Source organism: Melopsittacus undulatus, chromosome 7, assembly GCF_012275295.1.
Source record: "Melopsittacus undulatus isolate bMelUnd1 chromosome 7, bMelUnd1.mat.Z, whole genome shotgun sequence".
Lineage (NCBI taxonomy): Eukaryota > Metazoa > Chordata > Aves > Psittaciformes > Psittaculidae > Melopsittacus > Melopsittacus undulatus.
The window spans coordinates 33,524,145-33,545,539 of record NC_047533.1 but is presented as its reverse complement, the minus strand read 5'-3'; the positions used below and the strand labels follow the sequence as shown (position 1 = coordinate 33,545,539).

Below are 21,395 nucleotides of genomic sequence, written 5' to 3'. Positions count from 1 at the left end.
GAAAGCTAATTTTGCCCAGGTTATATACTCAAATGCATAATAAAAAAAAAATCATATTACATTCTTTCCAGAGGTTTGATAAACCTGAAGCATAGAACCTCCTCAGGCTGAAAATGCCAAACTTCTATTACTGTCAAGTTACTTGACACTCACACTTTCTCACTTTTCTTACCAGTTGGAAAGAAATACAGAGACTTTAGCATATGTAGCAGATTTATTTTTACCTTCAGTTACTCTATGAAGAAATGAACATCAAGCAAGTATTTTAAAACACCTATTACATTTTAGGTTTGTTAAAATAGACATAATGTGCACTCTCCCTTTCAAAAGGATTTTCAGATTCATTTAATGGGCTTTGTCAGTGGAAAAATAGAAATGCTACATGTAGCCTCCATGGTGCATAGGGAGCAGAATTATGTTTTGTGGCCCCAGATAATTCAGGGACTAAACTTTAAAAGGGTGCAACACCATTTTTTATTTTTATGTGTGCATTCGATATGCAGACATAAATTATAAATGCAGTGGCACGCACATCTTTAAAACATTTCAATTCTTAAGTAATACTTTGTGATGTTTCGAAAAGTCAGTCTTTGAATATACAGACATTGTATTGCAAACTTTGGGACCCATCTGAATTTTGAAAATTAATTTACAGCATGTACAGCTTCTTATTTTCATTCCATATTCTTCTCACATCTAAACTTCTTAGAATGGGAAGTCTGTAAGATTGCTTGCCACTGAGTTGTTGATTTTGCTGGTCTTGTAGACTTGATAGAAAATGGTGTAGATTCTTCTACTTTAAAGTGGGGTCCAAAATACCCCAGTAAATCAGCTATGAATTGTGGTGATACTTTTTGAAAATGCTAAGGTTTGGTTTGTCAGTCAGGTGTGTATGTGTAGCCAGTGCCTACCTAAAAGCAATGCAGCCCTTTAAAAGTTTCAGAAATTGATGTAAAAACTGCATTCTTTCAGCTTTTTTTTTTTTCCCTTAGGCCTTCACCAGGCTTTTTAGAAAAGATCTTCTCTTCGTATATTTTAATTCACTTCTGGTTTTGAAGTTGTCCAAGTTTTAATTTAGCAGCAATTATATTACTATATTCCTCATTGCTTCTATTATGGAAATTGAGAGATGAAGATGCAAAAAAACGCAATGTCATTTAGTGCAGAAAGGTTTAAAAATTTACTTTCATACCCAATTTTCCATCAGTTCCTATTAGAGTGTGGGTTTTTCTTCCAAAAATGTGTGTGCATGCCTCAGCACAGTTTTATGCTGAGTGTTGTGAAAGCTGATGTCATTGCAGATCATTAAAACAACATAAAACTTCCATTTTGCTTCTCACTAAACAGTCTTTATTATACTAACCATTGTATTGTATGACTTGATATTTCTGTATCTCAGTTGCTGCATCAGAAAATTAAGTCAATATAACTCCAAAGCAAAAGAAGCAAAAATCTATTTTTGGCATACATTAATGGTAGTTGAATGATAGATGGTGGAAGCAGACAGGAACAACTGTTTGTTTTGTACTATCCATGTAAAATAGCTGCTTTTCTAATGATCTGTCAAATGTCTGCATTTCTCAAGGCCCAGCCTGTAACACTTCGATGGCTTTGGTGTTTGCACAGATACTTGGTTTATGTTGAAAATAATGTCTTGATTACAGCACTTTGTATATGTAATCATGTAATACCTCAGCTGTTTCACTGTTTTTATTCCAGTGCAGCTGTTTTAGTTTATACTTCATTGAGTTATATTGGTAACTTCAGAGACAATATTTTAGCAGAATTTTACTGGTATAATATGCTACTCTTGGCTGACAGGGACTTCTACCTGCCTCAGAATCCCACAAGAGAGATTTAAAAGCTGCTACATTGGAATCAGGCAGAAGTCCCGACACTGGTACTGCAGTTCTAAGCTGTTAAATGTCTTTTTGTGTGCATGCATATCTTTGTGTGTTAATGTAAGACTAGCATTTGGGGTAAACAGTGACTGCTTCATATCCCTCTGGTGGCCTCATGCGAGCTCGTGCATGAGCTTCACAGTATAGTTGGCCCTCCACAAAGAAGTAGCCTTTCTGTTTCAGGTTGAGATTGCAGTCAGAGCACACAAAACATTCTGGGTGCCGGTATTTGTCACGTGCCTTCACCACCGTTCCTCTGTATGGAGACAATGAAAATAAAACCCCGATTAATTCATATGAATTTAAAATGAGAAGAAACTACAGTATGACATGAAGTGAGCTCTAGGTATTTATCTTAATACTTTTAGATTGTTCAGCTATTGGTTTTGCTAACTACTATATATTTTAAGGTTGGAAGCTGAATTTGAGTAAGTGACATAAAATGCCATAGAGGTGATGGCATAGTTCAATAGTTCATTGGAAAACTAGAGTTTGAAGAAACATGTTTGTTTGGTTACAACACAGAAAGTACAGTGTAACATGTCAAAATGGTGACTACATGACTTTAAAATCCACATTTCCTCAGTGACTGTGTTCTAAGGTACAGGTTAATAATTTAAAATTTGGAACAATATATTTGTATATCTCTGTTCTCCAAAAGCATTTTTCTACTAGTGTAGGCAGAGATTAAGATGGTCACTTGGAAAGCATTCCTGTAGTCTGCAGTGGTGTTTGAGGACATGTGGCTGAACTAGAGTTTTCTAAAACTGAAAAGAAATAACTTACAGAATCCCACTCCCACACTTGTCACAGAGAGGCACTTTCTGGGCACCCGGCATGGCAGTAGGTATCTTTGTTACAGGTGCTTTCACACTTCTTGTACCCACAGGGCGTCCATCTGAGAACCAGAACAATCATTATATACAGGCTAATACAGAAACATCTGATGCAGTTAAATACTTTTCCTGTAAATACATTTCTGAATGCATTTACAGAATTTCACTTACACCAGCAAACAATGAAGTTTCTCTATGCAAGTTTAGTAGGCAAGATTCTGCCTCTTTGGAACTGGGAAAAGTACTGTGTAGCTGTACCCCAAAACCAAGTACAGGAATGATTATATATACAGTGCTCTCTGTCTCATTGACATAATCTAATTCTTTGATAGTAGGTCTTGGTTATAGTAGGAGAGGGAGAAGGATTTGGCATTAACATAGCAATGTAACATAGCCAAGTACTACTAGAAATGTTCCTGTTTCTATAACTAACCATACAACAAATTCAGAAGGATTAGTGACATGATATGTACAAAATTACAGCAAACTACAACAAAATACCAAGCAAAATCCCACAATGATATATGTAATTAGATGTACTTTCTCTGCTAAATACTGATAGGAAAATGGAAATTTTAAATATTTACTTTTTAAATTAATTTTGGTTGTATATTATTTCTTATTATTCTTGTTATTAATATTTTAATATTTTTATTATTAATATAACAAACTTGAAGCCTTTAGTAAGGTTATTTTAAAGACTTCTTTATTTGAAGAAAATATGACTGTAAATTATATTGTCGTCCTGCATTTTTATTTAGAATGAAGAGGGGATGGGTGAAGCTTATTTTAAGAGTTGGTTTAAATTTCTCTTTTCCTGGATGTGGAAATGAGTATTTTCTTTCTTAGTGTCAGGAACGTATGCTACTTTCATCATTCAGTACATGCCAACTTTGTACATTAAGAGATTATGAAAAATGTGATTAACACTACCATTTTATTCATGCAGGAGATTGCTAGCTATACAAGCAAATGGGGAAAAAGTTAAGAGGCTGGTGTGCTGTCTATAGGATTCAAAATGACTTGAGCTTTCAGAAATTCTTACAGCTCTGAGCTCTCAGATTTTCCTCTCAGATTCCCTTTCCCACAAACATTTAAAAATGCTTTGAACAGATAGAATATATCATTCTTAATCACCTTCCTCGGAGACTAAATTCTGGAGCACCTTAAAGGACCCAGACTGGCGAGGTTGACTGGGCTCCTCCTGGTTGGCATGCAGCATCCTGTACACGTCAGACTGAGGCACGGAGTTGGGAGGTGGGTCACTGTATCAGAAAGAGGAAGAGCAGATAAAGCAGTTTAGCAAACATAAACTTAAAGCAATAGTCCTACCAGGCACAGAATATGATTCAGGAAACAAACAAAAAGACAAAGTATTTCTGCAACTACTGAGTGAGTCTTTCTTCCAGGTAGCAGTTCCTTATATAGCCTCCTCTTGATCTAAAAAGTGCTAGAGGAAAAAAAGTAATCTGTGCAATTGTTACAAAAATAAATTTACAGACTTATGAAAATTTTTCTGTAATTACTGTTCTGGCTTTAGCAGCATTTGTAAATAGGCTGGTATCTGTGTTTAACCTCAAAGCAGTTGCATTCCTATAATGATTTGCTGTATTACCAGGTGCTCTTTGGTATCCAGAAGTTCCATTTTCACAGCAGCCGGCCTTAAGAATGTTGTTAAAATCACAGCTCATATCTTTATATAAGGTCAGCCAAAACCTAAGCAAACAAATCTTTTGGGAGAGCATCATGATGTGAAGGTGTTCTTCCTTTTCTACGTTGGCTCAGTCACTGGTTAATATAGTGATTATTTGGCTGAGATTAATTGTTACTTATTTAATTTCTGGAGATGACAAAAAAAAAGTGAATAGGTATTGCACAGTAGGAAGCATGTAAAGTGAACACTGGTGAATGGAAAATCTATTTCTTGAATAGAATGGGATATGGCTTACTTGTTGTAATGCCAATTTTAGGATAAAAATATAAAGTAAATTAATGTCCAAACAATGGCTGATGGTGGAATTTACAATAACTCGTAACCCAAAGATTTTACTGAGAATATTTCATGGTGTTTTAAACTGTGATGATTGTTTTAAATTGATCATGTTAACTAACATGCTAAGTAGTTGAAAGGAAGAGTAAATGACTATATGCAATGGGAGAAATTAGGTTGAATATATGGCATCTGTAAATTTTAAACTGCTACTGGAAGTAATCAGAAAGGTCTAAATTTAATTCAATGAAGTCTGTTACCTCACTGCTCTATCTATAAATGTCTAGTTTAAATTTTCTGTTACAACTAGCCTCCTACAGTCTGCTAAACCTTAGGTAAATTTCCACTGGAAATAAGCATCTAATTCCACAAGGAAGTAGACTGGGTTTTACTTAATATAGTTTGTTTTGTTTCCCAGGGCAGCATCTAAGCTGTCAAATGACCCAGTAAGAGCAGCAGCAGTTGGGCAGTGGCCCCTGTTGCTTATGTTAATTGTCTGCATCTTCATCAATCCATAGATTTCTCTGACCAGTCTTTAAGCTGGTAAGGAAAGTGTCACAAGCTTTTTATTAATAGAAGGAGCTTAGTTTCTGCAGCTCTCACCAGTGGCTAGTTAAACCCTTGACTCTCTCCTCTTTTACTGAAGTATTTCTAAATATGAAATAAATGATAGTATAATTACATACAGAAGGCAAAAAGCAAGACAAAAAGGTGAGGGATAATATTTCTACATGCATACACAGTGACAACCAATCCTACAACAAAAGAGACATTTCAGACCTGTGCAGAAGGTCAGTTCTCAAACTGAACTGAAATACTTCTATATAAATGTGATTTTTATGGTTAGTAACAGCCCAATTCTGCAAGGTGCTAAAGTAGGCTCATTGGTGCCAGTGATTATTGCTTACTTAAAAAAATTAGTAATCAGCTTTAGTTTACACTATACATATTATGAATTATTAACTTAAGTACTGTTGCAAAACAGGAAAATAAATTACTATTATGCAAAAGTAAAAATAAAGCAGCGTGTATGATGACTTGTTCCTTGAAACAAATGAATAGTGCTTTAAAACTTATTCATAGAATCATAGAAGAGTTAGGGTTGGAAAGGACCTTATCATTTAGTTGCAACCCCCCTGCTATGGGCAGGGACACCTCACACTAAACCGTATCACCCAAGGCTTCATCCAGCCTGGCCTTGAACATTGTTCCCCAGATACCTAAGGTTTCTACCTGACTTTTAGTCATTGCAGTGGATAAAATTCATAAGCCAGAGATGGATTAGTAGTACTATATACAAATCAATTTTGGCTTTTTGGACAAGAGCTAATCATACTGAATGAGTTCTGCTGAATGGGAGGTAAATATCTAGATCAATATAAACATCTGCAAGATTTCCTAAGCTTCATAACCTAAGTTTCAACAGCTGAAATACATCTGAGTTAATAACAATAGTTTATTAAAAAGAACAAGTTATTAAATGGTTATGAAATAGTTATGATAACTTTAATAAACAGTTTTGAATCTGGGAGGGAATCAGAATCTTGATTTGGAGTGGTCAGTCAGCTAATAGTCCAGGTGGCATTGTCAGGTTTTATTTATTAGCTACAAATATAAGATTATTTCCTATTAAATATTTATTTGTGAATTCTGAAAGACTCCTTTAACACTTCGTGTTAAAAATTGTAAATTACTAATACTTTCATGAAAATATTGAATGGCTTTAAATGACTTAACATCTCTAACCCTTTTACCCATTTGCATAGAAAAAATGATTTTTTGTATATTCTATATTTGTATTTTCATAAATAATAAAGAAACTGCTCTAATTACCTTATTACGGGGTTTTCCCCCAGAGCTGTAGAAACTTGGCCTTGCAGTGTTTCCATGATATTGTCATCTGAGTACAACTGCATAGGTGTGTTAAACTGAGCATGTACAATCTTGACACCGGGAAGTTCCATTTCCAGTGGAATGTTAGGGGCCATCTTAGACACTGCTTTCAGCTCGGTGGGGCAGATAGAGCTAACTGTGCTAATTGAAGAGGGAGTGCTGCGTCCACTGCCACAGTCAATCCCGGAAGGAGTGCTGCATCCACTGTGTTAATAGCCACGTTACAGAAGGGTGCGCAATGCATATCGATTATAGAGAATAAAGACAAAAGCACATGAAGTGATGTTCAGAGGAGTGAAAAGTGTAAATAGAACAGATACAGAAAAGCAAAAGTATAGAAAGTAGAGAAAAGCAAAAGTATGTGTATTCATTGAAAAGTATTTTCCTGTAAAAAGTATCAATGCCAGTTAGAAAACAGTACTTAAAATTCTGGCATGTATTTTATTTAAAGATAGCAAAAATTCTTTGATAGAGTGAATAATTCAGTACATAATATTACTTTATATTTTTTTATGCTAGATGAATTTACATTTTTAATGAGGTTTAATGAAGCCTCACTATAATTCTTCATTCTAGGTGAGTAATTCTTAACATCTACAAAAAGGTCATATACAAAGGTTGTCCATGTCAGTGACAGAATTAATTCCTTCAGTACTGGAATCCTAGCTATATCATTCCAGTCCTATACCTCACAACCATCAAGGTCCACAGTTGAAGAGACTACTATAAAATCGTGTAAAATAATGAATATGTAATTTCTTTTCTTTTCTTAAGCCCTATAATAAGATATTTATTAATATTTTAAAAATAGTTTAATGATATATTTATTTTTTTTAGTATTTGTTGAACATTTCGGAGAAGAAAGGATACTAAACCAGCCAGGCTTACTTTTGCATTTCTAAGTTACAGTGTTTCCAGTAGAAGATAAAGTGGTCCTTCACAAGAACAATGGGTATGCTTCTGAAGTAAATCTTACATACAATTTTCATATAATAAAGAAGATGTACAGTTTTTTAGAAATATTAAGGCTGCTTGATGTTACTGAAGTAAAGTTACTGCATGCCAATTGGACATCTCTGGAAAAGGATAAGTAAAATAATGTGAACATTAAGCCCAAAGTTTTTTTTAGTGGCACTATTTTGAACACTTCAGTCTTTTCTCCATAGCACTCCAGAAGCTTTCTTTGTTATAGGATACTTCTTTGCTATTGCTGTATAAAGGCACATAACCCAGGCTTTCCACAGTCATTGGTAGTATTCAGAGCTATGAGATGCTGAATGCTTAATTTCTTTCCTCAATCTGTGTATCAGTGTTGTGGTTATTTCTTTCCAAGCTGAATGATTCTGTATAAAGCTGGGAGAATATTCTGATAGTATTCTGATAGTTTGCCCAGTGGTACTCTCAGGTGGAGAACATAACCCAGAATTTCCCATTTGATTCAGAGGGGAATTTGTGTAGGACCACTTTCTCAAAAATACAGAGAGAAATACATACTTTACCATCAAAGATGCATCAAAAGAGAGCTAATTCCAGAGATGGCAAGCAAGCCTTAAAGCAAAAGTACAGTTCTGCATCATTGCCTAGCATGAGCCAGCCAAAACATTCACACAGAGGAAACTTATAAATTTGTGGTCTTTTCTTCTAGAAGAATCAAAACCACCTTTAAATCCTGCAGATGAGTAAGTTTTGTCAGAGTTGATAGTGTTAGTAAATGGAACATAACAGGAAAAGGCTAGAAAAAGCACAACTCTTGATGTGAGCAGCCAAAGTAATGTTAGAATAAACTATAAGTATAAAGAAAGTATAGATTAAATATAATTTCCAGTTAGTTTTGCCAGAGTAAAGTCCAAAATTATGACCAATGTCCAATCTGTTAGCTCGAACCCACATTCCAGAATCAAGTCTTCTTTTAGTCAAAGTTGTATTTAGCCTCAGCTGTCTGTCCTAAAGGGATATTTACAGTCAAGATGGTGGTCTGGGTTTTGCTGTGTTTAGCAGGGGATATATATCAAGCCAGACTGATGAAAAAGTGGCAGATAAACAATGTGACAACCAAGATTTTATAGAAGTGATACCCTGTGTCAGAGATTCTGCAGTTTGTAAGTACAGACTTCTCTGGTATGAGGACACCTCACAGACCTTGCCCAGCTAAAGTTGTGAAACTTCTTGCATCACTGTCAGATTAATTTTTAGCAGGGTTTTTTCCTATATAACTTGCTGGAAAATGGCCGTTTACTTCAGTATTTTCATGGAAAATAATGTCTAATTATTATAAACAATACGTTGCATCACTTGAGTGCTTTTGAGTTTGCCTGCATTTTTAGCCACAGAATTTGCATTTTTTTCCTCTTTGTATGTAATAATGTAAATAATAGTGAGGCACTTAATCCCCAGTTATTATAGAGAAATATTACACTAAAATGAGCTTTACATATCTGTGGCATCAGATAGTTGTGTTTTAGCCCTGTGTTAGATTGCCTTCTGAATAGAGGTCTGCTGAAAAGCAACCTTCAAATCTCTGACTAGCATATATGATACCTTATGTAATTAGCCATCTTTTATTTAGCAAGTTAACAAATTACACGTATTTGCTTTTGGACGGAAGTATTTCAGAGTGCCACAGATTTGTAAGTATGCAATAGCTGGTGTTACACTGTAAACCGAATCAGGTTCAAGAATAGTTAGTTCAGACTCTTTTTTACCAATATAATGAAAATTGGAGTGTGACCTGCTTTCTTTTGGAAATAGCATTTTGAATTTCAAGTCTGATTTCTGTAAGTCAGCCATTTCAGGGTTGTTTTTTGTTGTTGGGTGTTTTTTTGCCCTTCATTTCAGTGTTAGGCTGTATACTACTATAAGTAAATTTCAAATGCCTCAGTATGCTTTATTAATGTGAATGGTGAGTATCCATTAAAAAATAACACCATGCATCCAAATCCAGCACAGCACTCAGAGTTTATAACCTGCTTCGGCCTGAGACTATGAAAGGTTTGGGCCGAATATTATGCCTGTGTTCAAAGTAGTTCATATCCTGTAAAGAAAAAAGGGTTAAAATAACTTCTTTGGCCTACAAATGCACATATCTGGTTTAAAAAGTAGCTAACAAAGTTTTAAAATTGTAACCATGAAGTAATTGTGTTTAGTTTGTGCGTTCCTGGTACTCACAATACAATCGCATTAGTGTTCAGAAACATTCAAAATGCAGTTATAAGAGAGGAGGATGGTAGGTACTGTTGCAGCCCGGCATAGAGGGCAAATTTTGGCTACCTGCAGGATTGCTACTACAGAGCTGAAGGGATAGTTTACTGTGCTGGAAAAAAATGATTCATTCATGACCATTTTTTTGGGATAATCAATAAAAACCTGATTATTGGAAAAAACAGCAAGAGCTGGACTTTTTAATTGAAAACAGAACAAACAGTGCTATACCACAAATGACCATGTTTTCTAAGTTGATACAAGTACTCACTTTTGCGATGAGTTATGAATGAGACCCCTCAGTTGTCCATGAAGCGCGTCTTGAATATTTCCAGATGAATACAGCCCAATTGGAGAATTATAGGAGGAGCTCACTACCTGTCTTTTGTCATCAATATTTGCTGCTGCAACAAAAGGCTGGGCCCTTCTGTTGTGAGCTGTACCAATAGGCTTGAATTCCTGTACATGATAGGCAGACAAAATACACAAAGCTACAATGCACACCAAAGCTAGAAATGAGTAAAACTGACAACATCAGTATTGTTAATCTCTGCATTTTTTACTTTTGCAACTTTGTTATTTTTTAACTGGTGCAAGTGTACTATATTTTTCCATGAATTTTCTGTATGCCACTTAAGCCATACACATTCAGAAACTGTTCTTTTCTTGGCTCAGGGCAAACAGAAGGCATTCCACATTTGTAATTAGTGTGCAACTTTAAGAAGAAATGAGAAGGATGAGTATTATAGAAACCTGTTGTATTGGTGTCTAGATTTTGCACTGTTTATGTTCTTATTTTAGAAATGTTTCATGTATAGTTAGGTTATTTGCTTTGGTTCAGTGCTAATATCTGGCATCTGCATTTTTGTTACATATTAATGGAGGGACTTGTAAAAGTATGAAGATTTTATTGTAAATGTCGTGCCTGGAAAACGTATAATTTTTAACATTTCTTTTAATTGAAATAGTCTTGATTGTAAATCAGATTGAGGACATTATTCTGAATTCATTCCATACTTTGAAGCATACCTGTGCATCAAAATTGTGATGCTGTAAGTTACAGACAATATGAAATCATCATAAATAAGTAAACCCCAGAAATGGATACATTTGAAATCATTCTGCCTGTGCTTATTTCTGAAATACAGTTTTGTTGGTCCAAATAATTTCCTCCAGTGTTTTTATGATGCAGAAATGCCTTTTTTAGATTACCTTAGCTTTTAGTATTGCTAGAAAAATTTCCAGTTAGAAGAAATAAAACCTATTACCAAAAAGCAGAACAGATATCTGAATACTCCAATCCACACAATAAATTAAGATAATATGAGCAGATCAGATTAGCATGGACATATTTTTGACACCTGTAGAATTTTATTCATTCCTCAGAGCATTATTTTGTTTCTCAGACAATATCTGCTCAGTTTTGGTTAATCACGAAAATCTGAATGTGAATTGGCCCTTTGTTTTCAATTAAAACAATGGTTTCAGGAATACATTTAGGAACAGACCTAAAGAAAAGTCATGGATATATAGAACGTGCAACCAGAAAATGCAAACAGTAAAAAGCAGTTTTATTGAATGAAAATGTTTAGCAGCATTGCACTGTAAGAAGATACTGAAAGCAGCAATCAAATAAATGAGCACAAAGTTTTTATTTGTTTCTGTCTGATAGAACTCGGTTGCAGTTAACAAAATGTATTAGTAAATGGAAATAATCTACTACTGTTTAGGATCACGTTTGCTTAATGAAAGATATTAATGTCAAAGTATTTTAAATTGATTTAAATCCATGTATGGTACAAAACAAACAAAAGGAACTGTCAACACTGTAATTTCATCCGTTATTTTATTTCTTTTTAACAAATGAACAGCACAGAAGTAATAGCATGATTACAATGTAGCAGTTGTGAAATAAGTATTTGAAATTAGTTAGACTTATATTCTGGATTTTTTTAACTCATCTATTAATATAAAATGTCAGTGACAGAACATACAGCAGTAAAAATAGTCCAGCTCTTGTGTTTATTGGATCTCATTGAATCTGTGAAAAGTCCTCCTTTAGTTCAAAAGCTAAATGAGAACTGGAGGTTGTTGAAAATCCTAATCAGGAATGTTTGAGAATAACAGTACTGCATTTCGTAATTTTTTTTCCACCTGAATGATGTCCTTTTTGCAGGGCTAACTATGTTTTGCATTGATACGGGTATCAGGAATAGAATGAATGTAGTCCCCAGAGTCTATAGAAATGCATCCAACACAGGGCATATGATGGCATTCCTTGGGGATAATTGCTAAGACAGTAACAAATGTTTACATTTTGGAGGTATCATGTGACTAAACTCTTTATCTCTGAAGGCTATTGTGGAAGACAGGGTAGGTCTTATATAAGTGAATTAAGTAATAGACTATAAACTAACTTACTTTTTAGAATAGTGGGTTGGGGCTTTTTTATAGATGTTTTTTACTTATTTATATGTATAGTGTCTTCCAGGAATGTATATCTTTCATGGCCAGAAGCCTAGTCACACTGAACAAAATGTTCAAAGGCAAAGACAGAAGCAGAGAAGAAAAGCCCAAATAAAAACAATTCACGAAATTTTGGTAATGGAACAAATTAGTTTTAGATGAAATAAAGGAATTGTAAACAGAGAAATAATTACAGGTCGTAGTATCATTTTACATCAATAATGCAGCAGAAAGGACTTTAAAAGTAATTTTAAAAGATTCAGTTTCCCATTTAGATTGTTTTATTTTCTCTTTGTAATTATATACTTTGAGAACCTTATGTTCTAAATTGCTTTAATACAAAATGCAACGTGATTTTACGAGTAATATTTCAGGTAGTCTATTATTTCCTGTTATTTACCCATCGCTATAGGTTGCTCCTGTCTACCAAAATCAGGTGGCTGTTTTTATGTGGAAATGACTGAGAGCTTTCAAGAGCAGCTCTCAGTCAGCCACTTACTGCTCTAAGTTGTTTACTAGAATTGTTCCCTGTTTCCTCTTCCCAAAGTAAAATGTAGTGAGAGCTTTCATTGTGCTAGGACAATTGCCTATAGCACTAAATGACTCTTTGGAGATGCTCAGCCTAATGCAAAAGTTTGCTACAGTGTAAAGGTTCCTTGTTCCATAGCTGCAAGGAGGCACAGTATTTAGTTGCTTATCAGTTTTTGCATAACCACCTCCAGGCCTCTGTAGAACAGTTTTCTTTCATTGAAGCTAAAGTAAGAATTTTTTTTACCAAATGTAGCCAAATTGCTGAACAGTTTAAAAAGTTTTATTTTCATTTATAACTATCTTTTATTAGCCTGCAAATAGAAAGCTTATTTGTTTAGAAGCATTGCTGCTTTTCCGGGGCCTACTATTTATATTCAGTACTCCTGATTTTCCTAGTAAGAAAGGAGACATACTGTAAAATGAACAAGTTTTCTATTTAGTCTTGGAAAAAGTTTTCCTGATTGCTCAATGGAGACTGCTTTTCAACAGTCTGCCAAATACCACTTCGTGAAACCTTGTGATTTACTTCTAAGTAACTATCCTTTTTAGGAATGCAGCTTTCATGCAAAGGGATTACTCATAATACATGCCTACATGGTTTTCTCTAGTGAATTTGTTCAATTGTGATTTTGTTTATGTGTATCCTTGCTATTCCATGAAAATATGTATTTAAAATAGTTTTATTTCTTCACTATACTATCTCATACTGCTGAAAATGTTATTTCTGATGAAGTTTGCTGTATCTCTTAATGCAAATTTTTAGACTGGAAGGGAGAGAATTGGAACACTAAAATGCTCTATTTGTGTTTGGAGTATCTCTATAAAAACAGAATTTGTGGAAGCATTTATTGCATAGAATTTCTTGAAATGGAATCTGCACTTGCATTTTCTTCTAGGATAGCATAGAATAAATACTTTGACATATTTGCTTTGATCCTGGCCTTCCAGGATTAGCAGAATTCTCTTCCCTTCCCCCTCTTGAGAGAACAGCAAATGTTCATGTAGGTTAAAGAGGAATGACAGAGGAATAAAGCACTAGGTGTAGGCAGTAGCTAGCAAATTAACTCTTAACAATATGGAGTCTTTTGCTCATAGCTTTGCACAAGGGACTGGCTGTGAGCTTGAAGAAAGGAGGATCTCAATTAATTGGATTTGGTTTGGTTGTATAAAGAGATCATGACTTTGCTGGTCATGGGTTTCCTTATTGACCAGTGGATGGTGTTTGTACAAATTTGAAACTTCCAGTTCTGTGGTGTAGTATAAAAATGTGTAGAAGAGACCCAGCATTAATGGATCTTTCTGACTGTTACATCAAAATGACTTGTGTGATGGGATGAGTGTACTGATTTGCTACTTGACATCCCTTATTGAAGAACTTCACTTCCTGGTATGATGAACAATCTCTAAAAATGTTACAGCAACTTAAATTGTATTAGAATAAAAGGATATATTTTCTTTCCATAACATAACAGTGGTGATATGTACATTTTTAAAGAAAAATGAGACTGTGTTGTAACTTGTTAATGTTTGGTTTCAGTTATAGTGGACAAAAAATCCCCAAAACATCCGTCTCTTAAAATGATGTTCATATATATAGGAATTGAGATGGTTCATATTAGCTTAAACAGGAAGATAATGAATGAAGTGCTAATCAGATCATTTTAATGAACGCAAAGGAGATACTTTAGAGTATAAAAAAGTGAATGGAAATGATTAGGTAACTTTTAACAATTCATACCTGTGGCTCAGCTTCCAAATTTATCTTGAAGGGATGTGCTTTGCCATCTTCTGAAACTTGTGGGGACCATAATTTGGTTCCTGCCCTGGAAAGAAAGGAAAGCAGATTTTAAACAAATTGAATTCCTATACAGTTAGATGTATATGTCCCTCTAAAATATAATGCAGCTCGAAAATATGCAGTTTGTTCTATGCTTTTGTATTATTTTGACAGAAAAAAATACTTTGATGACATACAAAGTGTAAGTAAACAATGTATTAAAAGTGCATTTACTATAAAAAATATATACTGTGAACAATGGGAAATATTTGTAAATAGTTACTAAATGCAAAGGGAAAGGAAAACTAGTACCTTTATGATGTGAAGTGACCACAATCTAGAGTTTTGTTTTCTCTGATGGTTGATAGAATGAATCTTGGGTCCTCAGACTATTTTGCACAAATAAGTGAATCTATTAGTAATAATTATAACCCAGAACAGCATCAGTTTCTTTTTTTATGAGCACAACATCCAAGCAAAGCCTGCTTTTCAATGTAGGAGTGCAATTGTTGTGGTTTAAGCCCAGCTGGCAACTAAGTATCACACAGATGCTCACTCACTTGCTCATTCTCCCCCACTCCCCAGTGGAGGTATGCAAACTATGTGTGCAATTGTAAATAGAAGTTGCACAGATGATTCTTTCAGTCACTTAGGGAGAGATAACAACGTGCCAATATCAGTTACAATTCTGGTTTAATTGACAAAGTGAAACTTGGTGGACAACTTTAGTGTAATATTAATGTTGACTACTAATTTAGTATTGTTTGTTAAAAAATAACAAATATTTAGCATTTAAAAATATGTGCATACTTCATAGACACAATTATTCTTACCATATTTTGAAAATTGCTTCCTAAGAGAGTTGCTAAATGGTATATGTCAATCTGTGACAGAACCTAGAATTGACTGTAGGACATTTTAACCATGCTGTGTACTTTGGTGTTTAGACAATGCTTCTTTCAAAAAAACACCTCCAAACCATCTTTTGTATTTGGAAAGGAATACTGTGGTCAGCTGTACTAAATAAAGTGCTGTGCCTTCTTGAGGACCTCAGGTCAGTCAGAGCTGCCTCATAATTGTAGACAGCTGAAAATATGTACTAGGTGATTCTGATTAAAGCCTGAGCAAACTCAGGAGATGTGAAGATTTAGGTTGTTTTTCTTGCTGGCTTTAGTTGAAAACAGGTTGGAAAATCCCTTTAAGATCATTGAATCTAGACATGAAACAATAAGAAGTTTTTGGACTCCTCCAGTTTAGGTAAGAGTGAGTTTTATGGTTTGTTTTGTTTTTAACATTGCATTGAGAATCCTGTATTTGGTTAAATACATTGTGACCAAAGAGGCTGGCTTTAACTCCCCTCTTTGTTACCCCTTACGGAAGTCTGACCTGATGTTGCTTTCCTTAAATGGGAGGATGTATTAGGAGCTTTGTGACTGGGAGCAGGAGGCAATGACAAGCAGCTGTGGCTGAGGGAGTGTTAGGGCAGAGAGGTGTCTGAACAAGTGGTAGCTAGTGGAGGGTTTTAGTGTTTCCCAAAAATATGAAGAACTGTTTGTTTACTGAGAGCAAGCATAGAGCTTATGGAGTCAGCAGAGGCAGTAGTAGGTGGTACGGTTCACAGCTCAATAAATGTGATGAGTGGCGTGAGGGAAGCTATTCTTCCTGTGTCCATGAAGACATGTTCTACGTAGTTTTGCCTGGTCCAGAGTTGGTCAGGTAGGTCTGGGTGCTTGTCATTTTAAAGGTTTTGTGAAATTCTGAAAGCTGTTTAAAATAGTTCCATTATGTAATAGCTGTACTGTGTAATCAGTTGGTCAGGTAGTATCTCTCAGAAGTAAGTGGACATGTACACATACCTCTCTATTTTCAAACAAAGCTGATGTGCAGCTGCTTTAATTCTCTCCTGGGCATCATTATGTGTCATGTTCTCTGTGCCTAGACCATCAATAGCTATGATAACATCACCAGGGCACAGGTTGGCAGCTGAAGCCTTGCTTCCAGGTGTAATCTGAAAAAAAATGCAGAAATTAATTACTTGAGCACTACGCATACCTGAAGATTGATAGAGAAAATAAACTTCACTGTACATCCCTATGTGCTTTGGGGAGAGAGGGAAGGGGCTTGTAAACAACGGTATGAATGCTTACAAAAAAGGTAAGTTATTATTTCTGCCAGACCCTCTGTAGTTCTATTGTCAGATCACCATATAAATGCTTTAGTCATCATACAATCAAATTAAATGGAAATTATCGTGCACTTCCGCATTAGATAGTTTCCACTCTTATTTCTGTAGTTACTGTAACTTTGAATCCTCTGTCTGAATTGCCATTGTGTAATTTGCTTGATGAAAAAATAGTTACATTTTCCCCTTGCAGCTCCAGGCAAGGAGCAAAAATCCCTTGGATTTTCTTAGTGTATTATCACCAGCTGCAGTGATAACACTGTATAGTGGAATAGAGTTACTATCTTTTGGTGAAGAAGGTAAAGAACCAGGAGTCTGTGTTTCCCATTTTTTTTTCTTAACTGATTCTGGGACATGTCTTCTGGGCCTTAACACCTTGATGGGGGTGCTGAACTCTACTTATACAAGCTTTCTGGGGTGCAGAACTATCTGCACTCATATAATCATTCCATTGTCTGTTCTTCCTAGGTTTGATGATAAGAGCTGGAGATCTGCTTCTAGGATGGGGTAGGAGGAATATAGCTGGGTTCCAGCTCTTCTCTCTTCCCAGTGTTTCAGGGGAGAGAAATCTTGACTGTTGCTTACAGAGAAGAGGGGGAGACAAAAGTCTTGCAGTTTATGTTTTGTAGAAAGAGACCAGGCTGTACATTGCAAGATTATACCATATCATAGGTATAATATTGATGTTGTGGGTAACTCAGTAATAAAAGTTTCTTAAGAAACTTATTAATGGCATATTAAGTGTGTATTGTGAACCAGAATTGTATTATGACTGTAGTGTTTGTTGCTTGCTCACCCTGGCTTCATGAGGTAGATGCTACTGGTGCTTTGGGAAAACTTTTGTCTTGCTCTTCAGGACATGTCTATATGGCACACATGTTGCTTGTGTATCCCAGGTATCTCAGATTTGGATGGATACAAGGATATGTGTTGAGTATTCAGATGTTGTCAGAGATTGGGTAACTATTTAACCACACAAGGGCAATGTCTCCTATGAAACTTTGAGAAAACTCTCTCTGCGTCTGTTAACAGACTGGTGCAGCTCCTCGTGGCACACCTTCATAAATATTTCAGGCTCTGTTTTTTTCTGAGGGGAGTTATGAATGTCTGCAGACAGAGTGGCTAAATATAAAATGAAGTTGATATAAATATTTGCATTTTGATTTGAAAAGGTTTATATTAAAACAGAACTTCAATCTAGAGTTGATAATATTTCACCACTCCCTCTAACCTCTACAAGTTTCAATAGTTCCTGTAATGCTTTATTTAATATGGTCTCAATTCTAGGATCGCATTCCTCTAAATGCTTAACCCAAATGTATCTTCTAGTCAGAATAAACTGAAAGTACTCAGTTTCATTAAGGCTATGATTTTGATTAGTTTCGTTGATGTAATTTCTTTGCATCTGTGTAAAGTTCCACAGATGTCAAGAAATGTTTTCATTATTTCTAGTTAATTTCTGACCCTAATAGAATTTAAATATTTATTTTTAGTCCCTCCCTGTTCTTCCTGCTTTCCCAGTGAATTGTGATTTGTGTTTTTCGCATGTGCCTGAAATGGTCAAAAGAATGGAAGAAATCACAGATGGGTTTTTGAGACGACATCTGTTCTTTAGACAGGTGGATGATAATCTGTTATGCTGTCTGTCTCTCTTGATAAGTCCTGGTAAAAACTTCCCTTGCTCAACAAGGACTATGGTAAATCAAACTTAATACCTGCCCAATTATATTATTCAAAATATGTTAAAAATAATCTCTATTTTTTTATGGCTAATAATATTTTTCTTGCCAGCACAGGTAAGCCAAATGTGGATGGGCTGTTGGTGATACCTTTTATGAAAGGAACATCTAGCCCCCCCCTCCCCTACCCCCTCAAAAAAAAAGGCACATGAATCTTATGAAATATTCATTACTTCTTAAGGGGTACTGCATTAATACTTGGTTAGGGACTCTTGTATGCTGATGCAACAAAAATATTAAACAAATCTACCATTAATATTCTTTAGTTTGAGCTAAGCAAGTTTAAACATACAATTTTTTCCCTATATATATTTTTTTTCTTTCTTAGTTCTACTTGCAATGTGATTTTGAGCATTCCTGCATTATGCGAGCAACCAGTGGTTTATGTCTTGTAAGGCATTTAGTAGGTATGAGTCAATTGCAACATAATTTATTCTTTAGAAAGTTACATTTATAGAAACATCCTTTGTTATTGCTGTTTTAAACTTCATTGCACTTAATCTAAACACAAAGAAAATATAAACCAGACACCACTGAAATACTTTTCATTAGAGATAATGGAAACTGTTTTTCTTTTGGAGGCCCATAAAAGGCAATGAAGGCTCCAAAACATCCAGAGATTTTTTTTTCTTTTTATTCAATGCTTTTGTCTCCTTTTTCTCCAAAAGTTTTCTTCTGTCCTGTGAATATTTGTCATGAAGGTACATACAGTCAATTAATAGCATTCTTGTTTGCTTCTGTTTTAAATAAGTGTTTGATGCATATATAAATCTGGAATAAGTGGTTAAATGAAAGTACCTTTTAGTAGTATAATATGGGAAAGGTTGGTCCTTAAACTTTCTACAGACTCATGTTAAGAAGCATATTTATTGTGAGGCATCATCAGTGGCATCCATCCTTCAAGGCTGTTGACGTTTATTTAATACCAGGCATAGTGTATATATTGAGTCATAGTACAGGGCTTAAAAAAAAAAAAAGGCACTGGTGATTTGGAGGCTCAGGGAACACACACTCAGTGTCTCTGGGGTTCTGAAAAGCAGCAAAAATATAAGGAGAGCTAATTCTAGTGTGATGTGCATTGAACACAATTTTCAAAAGTTATCAAAATCCCTAGTCTTTCTTTTGAGTAAATCTGTATGTAGATGCAGGCAGCTGACAGTCTTTTATATGCTCCATTCATCGATTAGCTGGTTTCTTAAATAAATTTTAATTAATAGCTCAAAATCCATGCAAAAATGAAGTCTTGGATTCTTGCCCTTTATTAGAGGGTAAAGCAAATTGTCTGTTTCTAAATATGGCAGGAAACACCAAAGAGCTCTCCTTCATAGCCAGGACTGGATTACTTTCTAATAATTCACTGATTTAACATTCATGTAGGTGAAAACCTCTACATATGTAAAACCAAGTGCTGTTGCCTTTACTGGCAGTAATCAGAATTTGATTTAATTAAATGAGAGTCAGATTAATCTTATAAAGTTGGCACAGAATTTGCAAAGCACAAACTTCCAGACATGGGGAGCTGCTGCCAAGCAGTCTTCTGCCCCAGTGATCACAGAGGCTAGTTGTGAAAATGATAAAATAGGGGTCTGGCCTTTAGTAGGCTCAAAACTAATTTTCTCATCTGAATGCCTGGGGAAATCGTGCCAGTTTTTCTGCTGCCAAGGCATTTGAATACAATTGTTGAGGCATAAGTAGAAATGCATTTAAAGTCTTAGACTAATAAAGCAATCCCAGAAACATCACACAAAACTTGTAAGAACTCTTAACATTCAGCTGGCTGTCCTCAGAACTAGCAGCTACTTGCTAATCTACTCACAGCTTCATCTGCATCTCTTAACTCCAGAAAGTAAAGGGCAAAAATCTGCAACAATTAATACATGTAATACATAGGAAAAAAATTGAAAGAGTACATACCCTGGTTATAATCAAGGGTTGATTAAAATCTATTCCTCCTGAGAGCCTGAATCCCCAGGGTGCTGGTCCTTGGAGGATAACGTTTTGTGGCATTGTGAGCAGTCTTGGTTACTGTTCTGTTTCTCTCGGATCTGTGTGATGAGCTGAGCTGTAGGAGGAGGGGTGTTGTCAGAAGAGCACCTGCTGGACAGGGCAGCTGACCCTGTATACCTCTTAGGAAGTTTTACCCATCCCACAGCTGCGGGCACTGCACTTTATCTCCACTCTTTGGGTGACGTCAGCCAGTCCCTCAGCTTCTCCACCCACCAAGGGGAGTATCAGCCTCTGACAAATAAAGCCTGAATGCTGGAAAGTGTACAACAAATACATCAGCTTTATCTACTGCTTCAGAGTTCCCGTTAGCCTGACAATGTGTAAGCTTCAGGATGTAGTGTTCATCTAGTTTCTTAAAGCAGCCTTGTTGCTCATTTGATATCATGCTGGTTACACTGCTGGTGCTTGTTTCAACTATGTAATGCAGCACCCTCACTTTGTAAAGGATTTTGTTTCATGTAAACAGGAATATTGATAAGGAGATTTCCCTCTCCAGCTCTTGTTTTACATCTTGTCTTATTTGTAATGTGATAGTTTATTGCACTAAAAAGTCCTTCCAGCCCTTTGGCTGAGTTTTCCAGCTAGTCACTTGAGACCATGGCATGCACCAACTCTAATGGCTTGAAAAATCTGAACTGATGTCATGCATATTTCTCACACTGAGGAAGAGAAATTCAATATTAGCTGCTGATGTCTCATTGTAGAAATCTTAGGGGTTTTTAAGGTAGTTGCAGATTACCTTCTGTCAGTTGTTAGTGCTGCTGAATAAATACTTTGCATTCCTTCTGTTTTCCTTGCATCAGCTGTCTCTGCTTTATTCTGACTTCTGTATCCCTTATATTTTTTTTCCAGTAAGAGGTGGAGAACTTTCACAT

The 21,395-nt window shown here is 35.5% G+C and overlaps 1 protein-coding gene across 2 annotated transcripts; it reads right to left on the bottom strand.

Annotated features, from left to right (window-relative positions):
* Positions 1-1,707: 1,707 nt before the first annotated feature.
* PDLIM3 (PDZ and LIM domain 3) lies at positions 1,708-20,638 on the bottom strand. 2 transcript variants are annotated; one of them, XM_005149044.3, is made up of 8 exons: positions 20,428-20,638; positions 16,449-16,600; positions 14,554-14,638; positions 9,584-9,651; positions 6,561-6,824; positions 3,875-4,002; positions 2,688-2,799; positions 1,708-2,157 (listed from the first exon to the last, which is right to left on the bottom strand). In XM_005149044.3, the coding sequence occupies exons 1-8, from the start codon at positions 20,518-20,520 to the stop codon at positions 1,968-1,970; spliced, it is 1,092 nt and encodes a 363-aa protein (XP_005149101.1). In that variant the 5' UTR covers positions 20,521-20,638; the 3' UTR covers positions 1,708-1,967. The 2 variants fall into 2 exon arrangements, with proteins under 2 accessions (XP_005149101.1, XP_005149102.1); XM_005149045.3 differs by lacking the exons at positions 6,561-6,824; positions 9,584-9,651 and adding an exon at positions 10,090-10,277.
* Positions 20,639-21,395: the final 757 nt, after the last annotated feature.